General features: G+C 32.3%; 2 protein-coding genes across 4 annotated transcripts; both read left to right on the top strand.

The window, feature by feature from the left end:
* The first annotated feature begins 3,041 nt into the window (after nt 1-3,041).
* On the top strand, nt 3,042-5,938 carry LOC144573165 (MOB kinase activator-like 1A). 2 transcript variants are annotated; one of them, XM_078322871.1, is made up of 7 exons: nt 3,042-3,291; nt 3,937-3,985; nt 4,351-4,459; nt 4,882-4,975; nt 5,087-5,220; nt 5,405-5,568; nt 5,676-5,938. In XM_078322871.1, the coding sequence occupies exons 1-7, from the start codon at nt 3,269-3,271 to the stop codon at nt 5,748-5,750; spliced, it is 648 nt and encodes a 215-aa protein (XP_078178997.1). In that variant the 5' UTR covers nt 3,042-3,268; the 3' UTR covers nt 5,751-5,938. The 2 variants fall into 2 exon arrangements, with proteins under 2 accessions (XP_078178997.1, XP_078178998.1); XM_078322872.1 differs by lacking the exon at nt 4,351-4,459 and having other exon boundaries at nt 3,241-3,291.
* Nucleotides 5,939-6,388: 450 nt separating this feature from the next.
* SIGA (sigma factor A) lies at nt 6,389-11,403 on the top strand. 2 transcript variants are annotated; one of them, XM_078322908.1, is made up of 10 exons: nt 6,389-6,804; nt 7,303-8,008; nt 8,096-8,294; nt 8,653-8,745; nt 8,845-8,973; nt 9,621-9,674; nt 9,801-9,878; nt 9,990-10,052; nt 10,161-10,273; nt 11,068-11,403. In XM_078322908.1, exons 2-10 carry the CDS (start codon nt 7,347-7,349, stop codon nt 11,174-11,176), a joined length of 1,500 nt encoding a protein of 499 aa, XP_078179034.1. In that variant the 5' UTR covers nt 6,389-6,804; nt 7,303-7,346; the 3' UTR covers nt 11,177-11,403. The 2 variants fall into 2 exon arrangements, with proteins under 2 accessions (XP_078179034.1, XP_078179033.1); XM_078322907.1 differs by lacking the exon at nt 6,389-6,804 and adding an exon at nt 7,068-7,138.
* The last annotated feature ends 7,971 nt before the right edge of the window (nt 11,404-19,374 follow it).

Below are 19,374 nucleotides of genomic sequence, written 5' to 3'. Positions count from 1 at the left end.
TTAATTGTACCATCATCCTTCGATCTTCAAATTGATCACAAAAAGAAATGAGTAAATTGCATTCAAGTTTATTGCTTGCTTCAGCATTAATTATATATAGATGGGTTATTCAATTTTCAAGCTGGTAATTAAAACATATATATTCAGGGCTCAAAATGCCTCATTGTTTTCATGCCTCAAAACATATTCACCTCTGTTAACTGTCTCCCAATATAATTGAGAGTTGAGACAGAAGACAACTAATTAAGATCATCACCATTAAACCACTGGGCCTCATTTCACTCATTTTCCACTCTCTCTATATATATTTCTCTCTGCAGTTCAATCATTTTAACGAATCAAATTATCGAATCCAACTTATCTCAATTTGAGTTTGATTTGAATTAATTTTGAATCAAATTTTTTACGAAATCAATTTCGTATCTTTTATGAACTTTTTTACGCAAGGAAGAGTGATTGTAGTCGACGAAAGCGAGAAATGAAAGTCGTCTAGGGTTTTAGAACTGAGAGCGAGGGTTACGACTTACGAGTTATGATTTATGACTTATGGCTGGGCAGCTTTATGTTTTAACTTTTAAGTCATTAGCGGAAATCAACGATTCACGTTACTTTGAGATTCGAATTAGAATAGTTCGCGAATCTATTTCAAACGAACTAGGTTCAGTTTGAATTTGATTTGAATTAATTTCAAACTATTTCGAATCGAATTTTTTATGAACTTTTTCGAATCAAACTCGAATCGAATAACGAACTACGAATTTTTTGTGCATCCCAGTGAGAGCTGTCAATTGCAACTTTAAAAAAAAATTATATTTGCAGGAATAAAAATTGTGTCTGTCTAATTATCTGTTAAAAATTAAAATTCACTATCATCTGTGCTCCATCTGCTTTTATCAAGGTTCTAAATAGCGTTTATCGCGTTATAGCGGAAAGCCTACAAAAAAAGCTATAGCGAATAGTGTTGCTATAATGAAAGCTATTTTACATAGCGTTTTCTTATTTTTATAAAAAATATATCATATATTTGTACTAAATATCAACATTATCTAAGTCTCATAGAACAATAAATAATATCAAATTGATTAAAAAATTATAATATTCATATTAAACTAATACAAAGTCCAAATTGCGACTCAAAATATCCATAGTAATATTAATATCATAAACTATCAATTTTTTCTATTCAAAATATATTCAGCATCATGTCATAATCTATCTTTTTTCTATTTAAATTTTAAAATAACATAGATATCATGACATAATTAACAATCTTAATATATTCAAAATATTCAAACTACTGTATAGTAAGTATCATTTTGTTATTTCAAGAAATATCTTAATATATTCAATCTAAGCCTTTATTTAAAACCCATATAAATTGAAAAGAAAAAAGAAAAAAAAAACAGCTCATATTGCATAGCGCATTGTAGCTTCCTTATTTTGATTTTGTTTGATGAATCTCTCATTAAATATTTAATAGTTTAATATAAAGCTTAGTACGTCAATTGCAAAAAAAAAAAATTACGGTTAAAATTCAATATGAGCCTTTATTTAAAGCTCATATAAATTGAAAAAAAGAAGAAGAAGCAAATGTTGCATAGCGGACGCTATTTGTGCTACACGCTATGCGCTATAGCGGACCGCTATTACCGCTATAGTGTCCGTAGCTCAAATAACGCGTTATTATGCCATAACTCAGCGTTTAGGGTCCAAAAACGCTATAGCGCCGCTATAGTGACACTATAGCGCGCTATTTAGAACACTAGCTTTTATTAATGAAATAAAATTGTGAATATGATGTAGAATTAATTTGAAAACCAATCTCTATTGAACAAGAAGGTAAATGTAGCTCCGAGGTTTGACATGCTCTGAAGACCTTAAGTCTAATTAAAAAGGTAAATTTCAGCTGATGTCACTGAATTTTTTTTTACGAATTAATTACTTAAGTTTAATTTATTAATCTATAAAACTATAACTATTGAATTATTTGTTTCAATTAAGCCACCCTATAATTTTTTCATTAAAAAAGTAACATAATATGCTCATTCATCTCATGTCACTTTATACTTTATCACTTTTGTGGACAGAAAAAAATAACATATGAAAATTTTCCTTTAATATTTTAGATGAAAAAGTTATTGAGTAGCTTGATAGAAACAAATAAAAAAATTCAATATCTACAGAGAGACAAATTAAATTTGAGTAACCAATTTGTGACGAATTACAAAATTTAGTAACTTTCTGACAAAATTTATCCTAATTAAAAAATAATTTTGAATGTAGTCCCTTAACAAATTGTCCTGAATTCTCGTCATCGGTGTTAGTAAATGTATTTTATATGAGAAATTTGATTATTTAATGTTTAATCTGCTGATTTAAAAATGGTAAATTTCAGTGAATGTACCATTTTTCCATTTTTATCTTTTCACAAGCTGCTACAGTATAAGTGCCGCTCCAATGACTTATTTGTGTTGTGTCTGCAATGTATTTAATACAATTAGCATTTATTCGATTTATTATATGATCTGATCTGATCTGACCTGACCATACTATAATTCAGAAAAACAAAGATTACTAAATTAATTCGGAAATTTGTCTGTTCAAAGTTCATGGCCTATTCGGCATAAGCACGTGGAGTCGTGGACAGAAATGGGAATGAATTTTGATAACAGATCGCCTCCATTCTCTATATTAAACACTAAGCACCTCCATTAATTTCTCTTGTCTAATTTTTTAATTTTTTTTTGCGTTGGGACTGGAACTGGAGGGAACCAAGTACAAGTTGTACAACTATTCCGCAGGAAGGAGGACCTGCTCATGCACCTGCCGTCCTGGTCCTGCCCGCGTAGAAACGAGGCCAACCTTTTATACTAATTTACTATAGTCAATCTTTACAGACATATATGTAGCAGGTCACTATCTATCAATTTTATCTGACCTGCAATTTGAAGAATGCTTACTAGTAGCCAAAGAGAATCTGCTAATACAACCTAATTAGAAAGTAAACTTACTTAAATGAACAAGGTTCTAAATTTAATTGCGGTCGTAATGACAACAATGAATACACTCCAGTCATGTTGTGCAGATAGACCTGGTTCACCCACGATTGGCATTGTCAAATGTCAATAGAGAGGCAATTGGGATCGGAGAAGAGAGAAATTGCGAAAAAGGGAAAAACGAACAATCGAAAAATATAACCAATTATATAAGCGAGAGAGAGAGAGAGAGAGAGAGAGAGAGAGCAGCTTGATCTGCATCTGCATCTGCCATGAGCCTCTTTGGTCTTGGAAGGTAATTTAATTCAACTCCAATTCGTCGTATACTTGTTATTACTAGCGTCTCTTTAGATTCATTGCCTAGTCTGATTAGATAGAAAATTGCACCTATTCGACCGGGCTATTATAAATTGAAGCAAGTGATGCTACTTTAGAGCTCGATTTGGGTTGTTGATTTTTTTTAGGGGCAAAATTTGGATTGTTTATTATGAGCTTGAACGTACTTGTGCTAAATTGGAGTTTATGAAATCCGTTAATTTGGGATCTATACAGACTGAGCTTAATTGTATAGACTCCTTCAATTTTTTTTTTTTTTAATCTTTTTTCTATTGGTAACTTTGTAAAATTGCACTCTTCAAGGTGCTGGGCAGGTGTATACCATTGCAATCCATTTGGTATTGAATCTGTACTGGTGCATGCTATTTGTACCTCATCTGGTACCATCTTAGGATTTTATCTTTTTAGTTTCTATATTGTTATGGGGTTTCTGATCTCTGGTATGATTGTTTATTGCTGGTTCAAATCAGTGAGATGCAAGAAAATGAAAATCTGGAATCTCCAATTATTATCTAAATAATTTCCAGTAAATGAAAATATTTTACCTGATTAAAGATTGTTTTTGAATTAAACAAAATGTCACTGATGAATATTTTTCTGGCAGGAACCAAAAAACTTTCCGGCCTAAAAAGAGTGCTCCATCTGGCAGCAAGGTCTGCCTCTCTCTCTCTCTCTCTCCATCAGTTTTCTTTTGAATTTCATGCATACCCCTACAATATATCAGAATGTCTTGTACACAAACTAAGATAAAATTATTGTGCACCCTTTTGAAGCATTTGGGGATGTCACTTGTAGCCCTCAACTCTTATTTTCTTTTAAACTGGACTGTCTCCCAATTCTCTCTAAATTATGTAGAAGCACTGAAGCACGATTGGGGCAATTTGATTTTAGAAATGTAAGACATTTTTTGGTGCTTCATAGGGGTATAGATTACCACTGAGATTTTGCTTGGTGCATAATGAAACTTCCCCTTATCATCCTTTTCTGCTCTGAAACACAATGATGAAATATAACACAGGGAGCACAGCTAAGAAAGCACATCGATGCAACGCTCGGGAGTGGCAATCTCAGGGAAGCTGTCAGACTGCCACCTGGTGAAGATATCCATGAATGGCTTGCTGTCAATAGTAATTCTAAATTCCCCCACCCCCTACCCCCCTAAAATAAATTGTACTATTTTATTTGATGGGGAACAATTTCACGAATACCTCTTGGTTCCTGATTGATCTAGAAAACTCCAAATTTTCCCTTCTTTTCTTTATTGGATTAGAGAAAATGGATTCTCCGATTGTAATGCATAAGATGTTGTTGGTATTTTTATAGGTTGATTCAGAACATTCTTTGGGGTACAAGTGACATTTATTGTCCTGTATGTGTACATATGAAATTAATTTATTCTATAATACTTAATATATTACGGGTTTTATAGAAAGTTAAACCAATAATAAACAAAATAAGTTCATTTCCCTTGTTGGACCTTTGTTACTGGACTTGCTAAGGGTGTTTATGTTTCCTACTCTACATATAAACAAAACGTACAAATTGGCAGCTGTGGATTTCTTCAATCAAGTAAATCTTCTTTATGGTACTCTTGCTGAGTTCTGCACACCTGAAAACTGCCCTACCATGACTGCTGGTCCCAAGTATGCATTTCCTATTATACCTATACAATTCCCTCTCTTTATTTGAACAAGTGATTGTTCGTTTATTTAAGAAACCTTATTTACCTTGTGAGTGCATGTTGCTGTGTGTAGGTACGAGTATAGGTGGGCAGATGGTGTACAGATAAAGAAGCCTATAGAAGTATCGGCACCAAAATATGTAGAATATTTAATGGATTGGATTGAATCTCAGCTTGATAATGAATCAATTTTCCCCCAGAGAATTGGTAATGTTTTCGTTTGATATGTACCGTTTGTTTTCACGAACATACCATTGGCCTAGCTGCATTGAAACCTTGTTTAAATATAAAGTGTTGAAGGGTGTAAAAATAAGCATTTCACATGGCATCTTTTTCGTAGAATGTTTTTATAAATTACTTTGTTGTCATATATATTATTTTGATTTTGTAGGGGCACCATTTCCTGGAAATTTTAAGGAGGTGGTGAAAACAATATTCAAAAGGCTGTTCAGAGTATATGCACACATATACCACTCTCACTTTCAAAAGATCGTTAGTCTTAAAGAAGAAGCTCATCTCAATACCTGCTTCAAGCATTTCATTCTTTTTACCAACGTACGTGTTATTCCCTTTCTATTTTCCTTCTCTACCTGGCTATATATAATATTGGTTTTTAGTATTTTAGTAAATATTTTGCTTTGTCTTCTAATGAAAATTTGCAGGAGTTCGGGTTGATTGACAAGAAGGAATTAGCACCGCTTCAAGAACTAATTGAATCAATTATTGTTCCATACTAGAGAAGTTCATACTAGAGAAGTTAATGTGATCGTCTTCAAATCAGCAGCTAAATGAGCTCCTTTTTCGAACTTTGTGTGTGATTTGTAATCTTAGTTTGCTCCTTAATTACGTCATTATTGTTGTAAAATATGGCTGCTTTGGTTGTTCAATCGGAATAATTCCCTAATAAAAAAGTTTGTCATATTTAGTGAAAGCCTATTAAACATCTTCTCGCTTATGTATTCTATTGATTGCAAATCGAAGAGGTTGACTTTGATTCTCTATTTGTTATGATCACAAAAGTAATATTGGTATATTTCGGTCTTATTTGTGTACTAATGATGATAATTCATGGACATAATGTAAATATTCCATTTTGAGATTACGTCAAAGCATGAAATCAATTTTGAAGGAGATGAAGAAATTTCTATATGGTTCTTTGTTGCTTTGGACTAAACAACAGAACCATATAGTGATATAGAAATTTCTTCAAGTGAAAACGTGGGCCCATTCTTTTTGGGCCTAATTGGGCCGTAACGAAATTTTAATCCTAAGTAGGCTTAGTCCCCCACATCATTTGATCTTAACTTAGGAACAATTAGGCCCAAAAAAGTTTGTTCTAGTGAGTTCAAAAGCTTGTCGTTTGTTCAGTTGAAGTGAAGAGAGAAAAAAATGAGCTAGGATGGAGATGTGATGAGCCCACTTGGTGTTTTGCTCACCACACGGCACCTTTGTAATATCTCCTCCAACCAATCCCATCTCTCCTCCCATATCCCCATCTCCTCAACCCTCTATCCCTCATCATTAACGCCACAGTAAAGACCGTATCATAAGTACCATCATCTATGATTTCTGGGACCTACTCTGGGGTTTTTCATTATGGTGTATTAATGCTGTTATAGTCCGGGTCTATTTTGTAGTGCCTGTATTGGGAAGATAAATGATCAAAAGCAGGGGAAAAATGTTAAAAGTTTTTCCACTTTCCAGCTTCTCTCTCCCCCCCCCCCGGGAAAAATAAACAAACAGAAGAGAAGAGAAGAGATTTCATTTCGTTATTTCTCTTTATCTAGCCCGGTATGATTCTATATCCAATGTTCTCCTTCATTAGATTGTAAATATTTTTCACCACACGTTTTACTGCTGATCATTTCTTCATCCAGTTGCCATGACCATTTATTTTTTCATCTTCACCCCTTTTTTTATTTATTTATTTATAATGTTTAATTACTTTTTAGATAGAGCACTTCCTGGAATGTTAGATGACCTACTCAATGGGTTTTTATGAACTTACTACCACTGGTCTACTGTTATTTTCCTTTCCCTTTTTAAGAAAAAAAGATATGGACTGAAGCATTACTGCAACGACATATTGTTACTGGTGGTACTGTTACTGAACAGTTGTGTCCATGTTAGTGTGAGAGATTTCCAATTGTTGAAATTTCAATAATTTCTCCGGTATACAGAATTACAGATTGCACAAGTTGCATTTACTGTAATCCTCAAATATTCAGTTACAACTGGAATCAGGTATCTAACTTGGAATTTACATTTTCCTTGCTTGCTTTGTGGTAGGATTGAGTTCACATATTCAGGTCTCTTACTGGAATCAGGTACACATGATGGCTAGGGCCGGTGCAGTTATTAGTCTAAGTTCGGGAAATCGGCTTCTTAGCAGCTCATTTTATGCATCCGACACTGATCACTTACTTGTACCTGTTCAAATCCCATCAGTACCATTGAAGAATTTTGCTGTTGTGGCCCAAAAATCATCTAATCTAAACTCGAGTTCTTCATCAAACAGAACCCAAATGCAAGCAATAAAAGCAATTAAAGAACATGTCCACACCCCAATCACATCGACAAGTGAAGAGGAAATTTACGATCCTGACCTCGAGACATCTCTTGAAGCCATGGTATTGCTACAGAAATCCTTGCTTGAGAAACAATGGAAGCTTCGATTTGACTTTGACCGGCTTGACTCAATCAAAGTCAAATCATTTGTAAAAGAGGAACCGGAAATGGAAGGAGATCAAATCATTAGTTCCGGTACGAATGCTAGGCAAAGGAGAACAGGTACCAGGAGAAAGAATCACAAAGTAATTAATGGAAAGGGGAAGGAGACACGGTACATAATTAGCCAGGAGCTACTACCCACAAGTACACCAAGGGGTAACTTAAAGAAGGGTATTTTCAGTGAAGAATTGCTGAGTCAAGACAAGGTGGTGTATCTCTGTAAGAAAATGAAGGACCGTTTATTCCTTGAGAAACATAGAAAAAGGTAATTTTTTTGGCACACTTTGTAGCACGAAGTTTACCTTATTAAGGGGGTTACATATTTATGCATTCATTTATGTATGTTGCACAGGCTTAAAGAGAAGTTAGGGTTTGAACCGTCAGATAAGGAGTTGGCGCATGCGCTCAACATATCATGTCCAGAGCTGAAAATAAGGCTTCTAGAGGGTTCTCTTGCAAAGGAAAAACTAACAAATAGTAATGTGCGTTTGGTTAAATCCATTGCGCTAAAGTATGATAATATGGGTGCTGATATGGACGATCTTATCCAGGTTCCTTACCTCTCTTATGAAAACTTAACCGCTTTTTCATTAAACTGCAAATTATTCTTTGGTATTAAAGGAAAGTAAGCAAAAGACATTGCACACAAGTCACAAAGCAAGTGATAAGGGGGGAATTAAATTAGGGGACATAACATTAGTTCCATTAACAAAAAGGAAACTTCTGGTTCGTACTTGAGAGACTTTTTGTGATTGTGAATTGCATGCATTTAAAATAGATGGACCTCTTGCCAATATTATAATAACGAAGAGTTATGTACAATTGAGAACTTTTCTTTAAGTCAATGTTGTTTCTTTAAAATGATATACAGAATTCTAAAATTATATATCATGATGTAATTGATGGCAGGGAGGTCTGGTAGGATTGCTTCGAGGGATAGAAAAGTATGATCCATCAAAAGGCTACAAGGTTTCTACTTATGTCTACTGGTGGATTCGGCAGGTTCTCTAATTTATGCAGTTAAATTTATTACATGTAACCTTTGTTCTGAGTAATAAAAGAAATGTATTTATTCCATGATGTTTTTCCAAATTTTCTCAGGGGATAACAAAGGCATTGGCAGAGAGTTCGGGGACACTAAGAATACCCATTTATCTGTATGAACGCCTTGGCAAGATTCACAATGCAAAGATAAGTCTTGAGCAGGATGGCCTTGCTCCAACAGTCGAAGTAAGTTCTACCTTTATTTTTAGGGACCTTATAGCAAAATCTAGCCACTAATTTTATTTGGGTGCTTAGAATAACCACGAACTTTAGTATCTGAAAAAAGATGAACTTTCCATGGATGATGATTAATCAATCCAATGGAATATTTGATCTTACTCTAGGATTATCTTTTCATTCGATAAATTTGCTTGCTCATAATCTTTGTTGGATATTTTTGCCGAATATTTTTTCTTATTTGCAGACTAGCTACTATGTCTGTACCTAAGAGAAATAAGAGAGAAGAAAGTATGAAATACAAATGATAAAGAAGAATAAATTATTTTATTGAATTTAAAGGGCTAGATTGAATTCGTCATTTTTGTTCGGATTCGAAGCCCAAACAAGGAATAACTTCTCTGGGTATTATGAAAAGGAGCAAAGTAATCAGTGTTTATGTTTTTCTAAAACAAGCTGCTGAAGTTGAAGTTTTAGTTCATTGATAAAATTGGTATTGCTGTATAGAAAAGGACCTCTTTATTCTCACACGCATGGACCGGTATTCTTTACCAGTTCGTTTGCGTTGGTACCTGGATTTGACAGATATGATTTGCGCATGGTTAATTAGGATTTCACTTTATTGGTTAATTAATTTTTTTTATTTTGTTTTTCAGAATATAGCACAGTACCTGAACATGTCTGAAAAGAAAGTTCAGAATGCCACAGAGGTGACTTTTTGCCCTTTTGTATCCAAATGTGAATTATGATCTACCTTTACCATATATCACTACTTCACTATGATTATATAATTTAAATTCATAATACTCATTCCGAAAAGTTGATTATACTACCAGGTTAATACTAAGGTCCATTCTCTTGATTGGGAAGCATTCCCAACTCTAGGCGGCCCCAGTGGAAACACTCTTCATAATGTATGTGCTCACAGATTTTCTTCCTTTTAAAATAAAAGAAAAAAAAAACACTAATTTATTCAATTCCATGATAATGTTATTGTAATTGTTTGTTTCTGTCATTATTTTCAGTATATTCAAGACAGGAATCCAGAAAATGATCCATGGCATGCATTTCGAATAGGGTATATCAAGGTGCAATATTTTTTCTAAATTTTAGTTCAATGATAAATTAGTAGCAACTTTCTTGTTTTCTCGTAGCATTTCAGAAAACATATTTTTTTTTTTTGAAACTGTTTGTAGGAAGAAGTAAACAAGCTGATAGATTCAACTCTAAACAAGCGGGAAAGGAAGATAATTAGATCATATCACGGCATAGGAGGTGACTGTTTGACTTGGGTGGACATCGGCAAACAGTATGTTACAGTAACTTCTTTGAATTCTTATTGTTTTCTTTGAGAACATGATCCAAAATTACCTTTTCAAAAACACCCAATATTTCTTATATTTGCAACTGACACAAATGATTTTTTGGTTAACACTTCTGTTAAACTTAAGTTAATATAGAAATGACTCGACTATGTGCTAGTTACTCTTGTAGACCCAAAAAAAATGGCTTTTAGCAAGTGTGTGAAACATTGTATCATTAGTGGGGGCAAAAATGTCAACATTGTAATGGATGCAACTTTCCATCACATCCAGGAATTTTTGCCCTCAAGTATCTCAAAGGTCTTGTTACAAATATGAGAAATACTGGGTGTTATTTTGAAACTTTGCAAAATGTGGTGTAATTTTCAGTGAAAAAATTATTTAAAGATGTCAGTATAGTTAAGGGAGTAAATTGATGGGTGGGTGTTACTTGAAAAAAAGGAAATTCAAAAGTGTTTCTTCAGTCTGCTTATTTTGAGGCTTAATTGTATGATCACAATTTCTCTGGATTAAGTAAGGATTAGATATGGATAAAGTTTTTCTGATACAAAAGAATCGAAACCCCAACAGTCTCATGTCCCCACCTGGTACCATTCTGATCTGTAGCAAATATATCTTGGAGCTACTATATCGGCACCTACCAAGTCAATAATAAAGGTAGTTAAAGCATCATTGGCTGAAACTTCTCTGTTGATTTATAGACTTCAGCTCCACTTTAATAACGGAATATAGTTAACAAATGAAGGAATTTTATAATAATGTGAACAAATAATAAAAACAGGTTTGGCTTGTCAAGGGAAAGAGTGCGGCAAGTGGGTCTTGTAGCCATGGAGAAGCTGAAGCATGCTGCTAGAAATAGAGATTTAGAGGCTTTGTTAACCAAATTTTGAGGATTTTGAATTAATTGGTCGAGACCCAATAAAACACAAGAAGATGAGCGCTTGTATATATGTAAAACAGATGGGTCAGGAAGCAAAAGCAGATTTTTACCGCTCCATCCTTCAAACAAACAAAAGAATTATAGGTGTAAATTTTCAAGAAGTTTGACCTGAGCCTTTGTAATTATATAAATTCTCACTTTTGATTGAGATAATTAAGATTTTTCTTTTTCCTAAAATTCGGTGGATGGCCATGCATTTTAGGATCTTTGTGCAAATTGAACCAATTTCCTGTGGTGTTTGCATGCAGATCTATGGCATGCAATTAATTTTCTTTTTGACAGGTAACAGTAAGATTATTGTTTAAAAAAAAATATTTCCTGAAATGGTAACTGTGTTAACCCTTTTACATTAGTACTAGTTACAAGTTTTATTTTCTTTTCCAAAGAGGCAATTAATTAAAAATCAAACCAAAAGGATTTAATTTCTGGATTTAATTTTAGTGTGATTATGATAAAACAGTTATTTAAATGTGAATGAAAAGCTGGATAAATGGAATTAGTTTTGGTAAACAAACGGGGGGTCACTGTTAGATGCTATAGGCTAATAAAGTAGCAAATAATAACTCAAAAATTATATCAGGTCCAAGCTGTAAACCTAATCAAAATAGAGCGTATAGAAAACTTCTGTTTAATTTGCCATTAAGAAATAAATAAAAAAAAATGAAAATGAAAAACAACACAAAAGAAAAGTTTACGGAGAAAGCTAAGTGATATGTGAAGCAAATTATATATTGGGTTCAAGTAACCACATCTAGCTGAGCTTCAATTTCCTCAAAAACATTATTCAGAATTAAACCACCGAATTGAAAGGAGATCGAACATAAGATATTGGAGAAAACCAAACTCATGAAAGTACCAGTGGTACTGGTACCATGGCCTTAGCCCATTAGTTTGGTTTCTTACAATTCTCACATTCAACCTTCAATAAAATTTGAACCGCTAAACTTTAATTTTGAGAATGCTATGCATGCATGCATTATTAGAGAAAACAGAAAACTGAACCCAGAGACGCAACTTATCTGTGAATTCAGTTCCCTGTAATTCTCACATTCAAAATACTCAGAAAATATGAATTATATAATCATGTGGTGGAACATAAGACATTGGAGGAAACCAAACTCTACATAATGTAATGTAATATACGAATATATATCACCAATAAGTTTGGTTCCCTACAATTCTTACATTCAACCCTTGATCAAGTTTCATATTTCATATGCATATTAAGGTGGAGATGTGGTAGCTGAAGGCTAGATCTGTTATATATTTATTGTTTGGTGTCTCTAATCTTATATAACCCTAAATGATATATGGAGATAGAAAAAGCTTACCATGCCAAATGCATGACCACGACTGTCATCTGATTTGTCTACATTTAATTTTTACTGATGGTAAAAAAAGGTGTGAGGTACCTTTTCTTCTGTTATTTTCTTCCTAACCTTTTGACTGTCCTTTTTTCAGAAAACAGTTTAACATACTTTATTTTCATCTCTTTTAAGGTTGTAATTAGGGGCTTCTCTTGCCAAAATTATTCATTAGAAAAAAAAAATGAAAAACATCACATTCACATTATTATTACTTTATTAGTATTGCTGCGTTTGTTTATAAAATTTCGTCCAATGCATATATACATAATTAAATATATCAATTTCATTTCCAAGTAAAATCTTTTGCAGTATTAAATGCCCAATTTATGAAAAGATTGCAACTATTATTCCAGAAGAACTTTAACATCAATTTTACGCTTATCATATAATTAATATGTCATGATCATGTTATTGAAAAATCATTCAGTAATGCAAGAATGTGGAATGTGTTGGGATAAAAATTCAGAAAATTCGGATACAAAAACAGAGAGATATCAATAACGCCTTTTCAATTAACTTTCCTTTAATCCATGCATATTATCATTCATGAGAAAGAAACAGAAAATAATTAATTAGTTATGAGAAATTATAGTTTAGTCCTCAAGTTTGCAAATTAATATTATGAATGGGAATGAAATTTTGAGCTCTCCAAATTTTTGATTTCAACCGAATGATCTTCATTTAATACACACACACATATATATATATATCTAAAATATAGAAGGCCTCAATTAAAAGATATATAATTTGACCCCAAAACAATGCTTTAGAGAGCATATAACAGGAACTACCAGTCTACCAGTACCCAGGGAGAATAAGTTGATCAGATATATGTTGCACATGACCTTTTCAGACAATCCTGTCATGCAGAAAAGCACAAGAGAATCCAACCAGAGGCTTTAATACAAATAAAGGAATAGAATAATTCTACATAGACTAATTATTAATAGGCATCCTAATTCTTCAGAAAAAAAAAAATAAAATAAAATAAAGACTCATTACTAATGTTTCTGTCCTTTTGATTTCAAAAATTCTATATTTTCTCATTTCTATAATTTCTTCATCCTTTTTTCCTGAATATTTTGCTTTTCTTAATTCTGTTTCTCGATAATTATTGATTTATTATTAATTAATTTTTTATACAAATGTACTCCCAAATTAGTCATTATTTCTAATTGTAAATTCACAAAACTCCCTACATTCTCGGCATTTACATTAATAAGTTCTATATATATCTTTAACCGCTTCATGCTTAAACTCATTTAATACTTCATTGGACACGAAATAGTTGGTATTTTTTTATGAATGTAAAATATTAGTTTCTCAATAACTACGTGTTAACTGACATTTTTAAACTAATAACAAAAACAAAAATAATTTCTACAAAATTATTTTGCGGTTTTGGAATACATCTTTCCGCAAAATTATTTTGCTGTTTTAAGATTTTTTAATTAAATAGAAAATATTATAATTTATTTACTTTTTGTATTGAAATATTAGAAAATATATTTCTTTGAAACTAGATGGAATATTATATAATTTGATTTATTAAAAAGACTACGACAAAAAACCTAAATTAACATTTTTCAGGCCAGTTTTTTTGCAACTGTAAAAAAAATTAAAATATTTCTTTGTGTGTTACTGGAAAAAATAAAAATAATTTTGATTTGAGTTATTGATCTTGGCTCAAAAGTCACTTCTAAGTAAATAAAAAAAAATATTGTGGTCCTTCTAGTATATTTAAATTCTAAGATATTGTATCCATTTTGAAATATTTTTTTTGGATAACAAATCATTTTGTCTGACAAAAGTCAGAGTATATTCTTATTTTTTTCAAAAGTAGAAGGACCACAATGTTTTTTTATATTTACCTATATGTAACTTTTGAATCAGGATCAATAACTCAGATTCAAAACATTTTAATTTTTCTTAGAACCGCAAAAAATTCGGCCTGAAAAATGTTGATCCGGGTTATTTGTCACAAACTTTCTAATAAATTAAATTATATAGTATTCCATCTATTTTCAAAGAAACATATAAAATATTTCTAATATTTCAATACAAAAACTAAATAAAATATAATATTTTCTGTTTAATTAATAAAATCAGAAAATCTTAAAACTGCAAAATAATTTTGCGGTTTAGATAGATTCTAAAACCTTTTAGATTCGGATATAGATTTTGAAATTTGGTATTTTGTTTAGATATTAACAAAAAATTTCGGCAAAAAAAAAATCTCAGAACCAAGCCATTCTTAGTTCTTTTCTTGAAATTAATTTGTTTAATTATGCCTTGATATAGACAATTATATTAATTCTTCTGTGCTCTCTAAAGTTTGAAATAGTTGCACGCCTGGTGTAACAGAACATATTATTTCAATTAAATATGGGCCGGACTCGATCCCTATTTTTAATAAAAAAAAAAGTTTGAAATAGTTACAGTAAAATCCATGCTCACATATATACACGCAGTTTATTTATATATGCACTATGCACATGCACACAGACTTATCAAAATACAAATGTAATTTTTTCCTTAATCATATCATTTATTAGCTTTTTATTCCGAACTATTTTACTGGCTTCTGCACGAAATCAAGATCGTTGGTGTCTTCTTATATATTTACCAAACTTATTTGATGAGATGATTTTCTAGATTATTTATTCATGTTAAAAATTTCTTCCAAAGCATGTGTGTACATATGCAAGGAACATTAATCTCATGATAAATTCTTCAATGAAAATAAAATGTTCAAAGTACAAAATGCAAATTAAATAAATAAGACCAAATTAAGAAAATAAACAGCAAAAAAGAATTTAGTTACATCCAATTCCTTCAAAAGCATGTGTTCGTACTACAAACGATCCGAGATAAGATATTAGTTGAACTGAAACTTTTTACAAAATAATTGATTTAACCTCTAAAGAATTTAATTAGTTACATCCAATTTTCACGTTTGTTGCAAGATAATATTTTCAAATCAATTTTATGGGCTAACAAATGATTCAACATAAGACATTGGAGGAAACTAAACTATATATTCTAAATGTCAGATGACATGTCTAACATATATAATATATATAACAACCTTTAAGTTTAGTTTCCTACAATTCTCACATTCAATCGTTGTTTATCTGCACATAAACATGCATTCATTCTAAAAAGACTGCTTAATAATATATATACACACACACTGAGAAAATGAGAGTTATGAGGAATATCTCCAAGAGTTCTATCTGTATCTGTAGATGCAGCTTGAATTATATATACTAGTTACTATACAATATTGTAGTGAAGTACCTTCACGCAAAATTCATGCCTAAATATTCTTGGCATGACTGTCCTCTGGAGAGCAATTAGTATAAGGAGACCATAGAGATTATGGATGTCTCCTTTTTAATTATAAACGAAATCGTTAAAGAAGTCAAGCTCTTGATATATTTGTGCCAATTAATTTTAGATTTTATACTTTTTACAATTATGCGCGCATGCATTACGCATGAGGTGCTATTTGGGAATAGATATAACCAAATAAAAAACTAAGGCTATATATGATTGGCATCAAAATAAAAAATAGAAAGAATTAATTAGAATAGAGTCACTTGCTCCACAAGTGCATGGAGAGGGAGGGGAGACAGGTGTAAATTTGAATTTTAACATGTGTTTTATTTTAGTATAAATATCTTGCCCTTGTGCTTGTAGAGTAGATAGAGAAGAAGATTAGTGTATTCCTATATGGTATGAAATCGCCTATATATTCAATCCCTTTGTTGTCGAGATACACGTCCACACACCACACACCACACACCAGGCACAAAACAAATCAATCTATAATTCTATACAATCTATATCAGAGCTGAAACTAATTAATTTCTACTTGGAAGCTTTATGGGCTAGCCCCAAATTTTATTTTAGATTGAAACAACTGAATCAAATAGTGTTGAAGATAAAAAAAAAAAATTATAAAGGATAAGTTAGAAAAAACCAGCTAGCAGTACAAAACTATACTGGTACAACACTACAAAACTAGCAATTACACAAAATAAAAATATCTCTTCTCATCTCACTTCAGTTGATATTACAAATAAAAAAATTGTATCAATTTGCTTAGCACAAATAAGACAGTTGATATTACAAATAACTTTTTTTGTCACGTTGCTTAGCACAAATCAAGACAGTGCAGTGCATATCAAAACCTGGTACCAGTATTTTGTAAAAACCTCATCCATGGCTGTAGCATATCCTAAACATAGAGTGAAAAATAAAAAAAATGGAAATTACAGAAGTTGATCCATGAAATCACAGCTTTAATTAGTCTCCGATCGGTGACAGGAGTAGTGCAGTTTGGATCCGAAGGGCATTGGAGCCATCTGATCTGCTTTAAAGTTCACGTTCACGAATCATAGCGCAGAGCATGCACGAATCTTAAAGGGGATTGGACGGCTTCAATGCCCATTAGACCCAAATTTGTTTCCGATGGGCATCGGACCCAATTCATTAAAGCAAAATTCACCACCATTATCCGTTTGTAAACATTTAATAGTCTTTTCAATCTCGTTTTTAACACGGGTTTTAAACTTCTTAAAAGTTTCAAAGACTTAATCTTTTGAGACCAAGAGATAAATCCAACACTTTCTAGAAAAGTCATTTAGAAATGTAACAAAGATGCTCCACCAAGATATTTGACATTAAATGGACCACATACATCGGAATAAACTAATTCCAATGATTTCAATTTTCTATGAGATTCATTCCTCTTAAAATTTACTCTCTTTTGTTTTCTCATAATACAATGAACACAAAATTCAATAGATGAACAATCAAAAGAAGGAATAAATTTTTTATTTTGTAACACTTTCATATCTCTTTCACTTAGATGACCAAGTCGGTTGTGCCACACTTGCATATCCGCATGCTCACTTGCCGTAGCCACAATATTTCTTCTAGGTGCTCCATAAAGAATGTACAAACTCCCATCCTTTTGCCCTTTCATTAATGTCATGCAACCTTTTAATATCTTCTATGGTCCCTTGTCAAAAGTCACAACAAAACCGCCGTCATCAAGTTGACCTGCCGAGATTAAATTCTTGATAATTTCGGATACATGCCTCACATTGCTTAACTTATATCGTCTCACATCGGCTTGCTCAAGCTCAACATCTCCAATTCCGACAATCTTACATGGTTGATCATCACCAAGATAGACATTTCCACTATTTACCTCTTTATAATTGACAAAATAAGAACGATCCGAGCATATGTGGAATGAGACACCCGAATCCAACACTCAAACATCCATGTTTGAACTTGCGGTACAAGCAACACTTAATGTCACCGCATCTCTTTTTTCATCGGAAACTATACTTGCTTCACCATCATGTTTCTTATCCTTTTGCTTGCCTTTCAAGAAATAACAATCTTTTTTCATGTGGCCCCTCCTTGCAATGCCAACAAGAATATTTTCGACCTCAAGATTTTGATCTTCCCTTACTTTGATATGCACCCTTTCTATCCGAAAAATTGTCCCTAGTAACCAGCCTCCCCCTTTCACCAACCATCAATGCCTCACTAGGTCCAATTTCTAATTGAGTTGTAACCTTCATAGTTTCCTCATTCAACAATTAAGCAACAACATCACTCAACTTGAATTTGTTGCCCATTGTGTTCGCAATGTAACAAGAGTATCCCAACTAGTAAGCAAATAACTCAAAAGCAATAAGCATAATACCTCTTCATCAAGGTTTACCTTCAAGGACTTCAATTGAGCCGCAATCGAATTGAACTCGCTCACATGCGTTCTCATTGATATGCCATCCTTCATCTTCAAGAGAAATAACTGTTTCATAGCATGCATCTTGTTTACATCCGAAGATTGCTCATATGATTGCTCCAATGTGGTTCAAAGCTCATGAGCAGTCTTACATTGGTAGACATCAAACAAGATCGATGGTGAAATACACGGCCTTATAGCCGCCAAACATTTTCGATCAAGCAACTCCCATTCATGATCCTCCATATGCATGGGTTGCGCACTACTACCAATCAATGGTAAATTCCAGTGTTCTAAATAGCGCACTATAGCGGTGCTATAGCGTTTTTGGACTCTAAACGCTAAGTTATAGCATTAACACACGCAATTTGAGCTACGGACGCTACAGCGGTAATAGCGGTCCACTATAGCGCATAGCGTGTAGCGCAAATAGCGCGCGCTATGCAACATGAGCTGTTTTTTTTTCAATTTATATGGGCTTTAAAATAAATAAATGGTGAAGATATTGTTTAATTTTGATGAATATTACATTATATCAAATTCAGGTCTGCTATAATAATTTTTTCATTTTGCCCTTGGTTTGTTTTTAATTGATGATAAATCAAATAAATAATTGCTAAATTATGAAAATTTTAGGGACTAACAAGAATTTCTTCAAGGATCATCTGTTTATTTTACTAGAAGTATGAATTTTTTTTTCTTTTCAATTTCTAGATTATTTTAAAATTTAAATAAAAAAATAAATAAATTATGTTATGATGTTGAAGATATTTTGAATAGAAAAAGATTGATAGTTTATGATATTAGTATTACTATGGATATTTTGAGTCGCAATTTGGACTTTGTATTGGTTCAATATGAATATTATAATTTTTTAATCAATTTGGTATTATTTATTGTTCTATGAGACTAAATAATGTTGATATTTAGTACAAATATATAATGTAATTTTTATAAAAATAAAAAAATGCTATGTGGCATAGCTTTCGCTATAGCTTTTTTTGGAGGCTC

Source organism: Carex rostrata, chromosome 21, assembly GCF_964058835.1.
Source record: "Carex rostrata chromosome 21, lpCarRost1.2, whole genome shotgun sequence".
NCBI lineage: Eukaryota > Viridiplantae > Streptophyta > Magnoliopsida > Poales > Cyperaceae > Carex > Carex rostrata.
The sequence above is the reverse complement of the archived record's forward strand: the minus strand, read 5'-3'. Positions and strand labels throughout refer to the sequence as shown.

Coding starts and splice junctions, on each gene's coding strand:
- SIGA (XM_078322908.1), top strand. CDS start 7,347: ATGATGGCTAGGGCCGGTGCAGTTATTAGTCTAAGTTCGGGAAATCGG. Junction 8,746..8,844: donor TCTACTGGTGGATTCGGCAG/GTTCTCTAATTT, acceptor AAATTTTCTCAG/GGGATAACAAAGGCATTGGC. Junction 10,053..10,160: donor TTCGAATAGGGTATATCAAG/GTGCAATATTTT, acceptor AACTGTTTGTAG/GAAGAAGTAAACAAGCTGAT.
- LOC144573165 (XM_078322871.1), top strand. CDS start 3,269: ATGAGCCTCTTTGGTCTTGGAAG. Junction 4,460..4,881: donor TGAATGGCTTGCTGTCAATA/GTAATTCTAAAT, acceptor ACAAATTGGCAG/CTGTGGATTTCTTCAATCAA. Junction 5,221..5,404: donor AATTTTCCCCCAGAGAATTG/GTAATGTTTTCG, acceptor TTGATTTTGTAG/GGGCACCATTTCCTGGAAAT.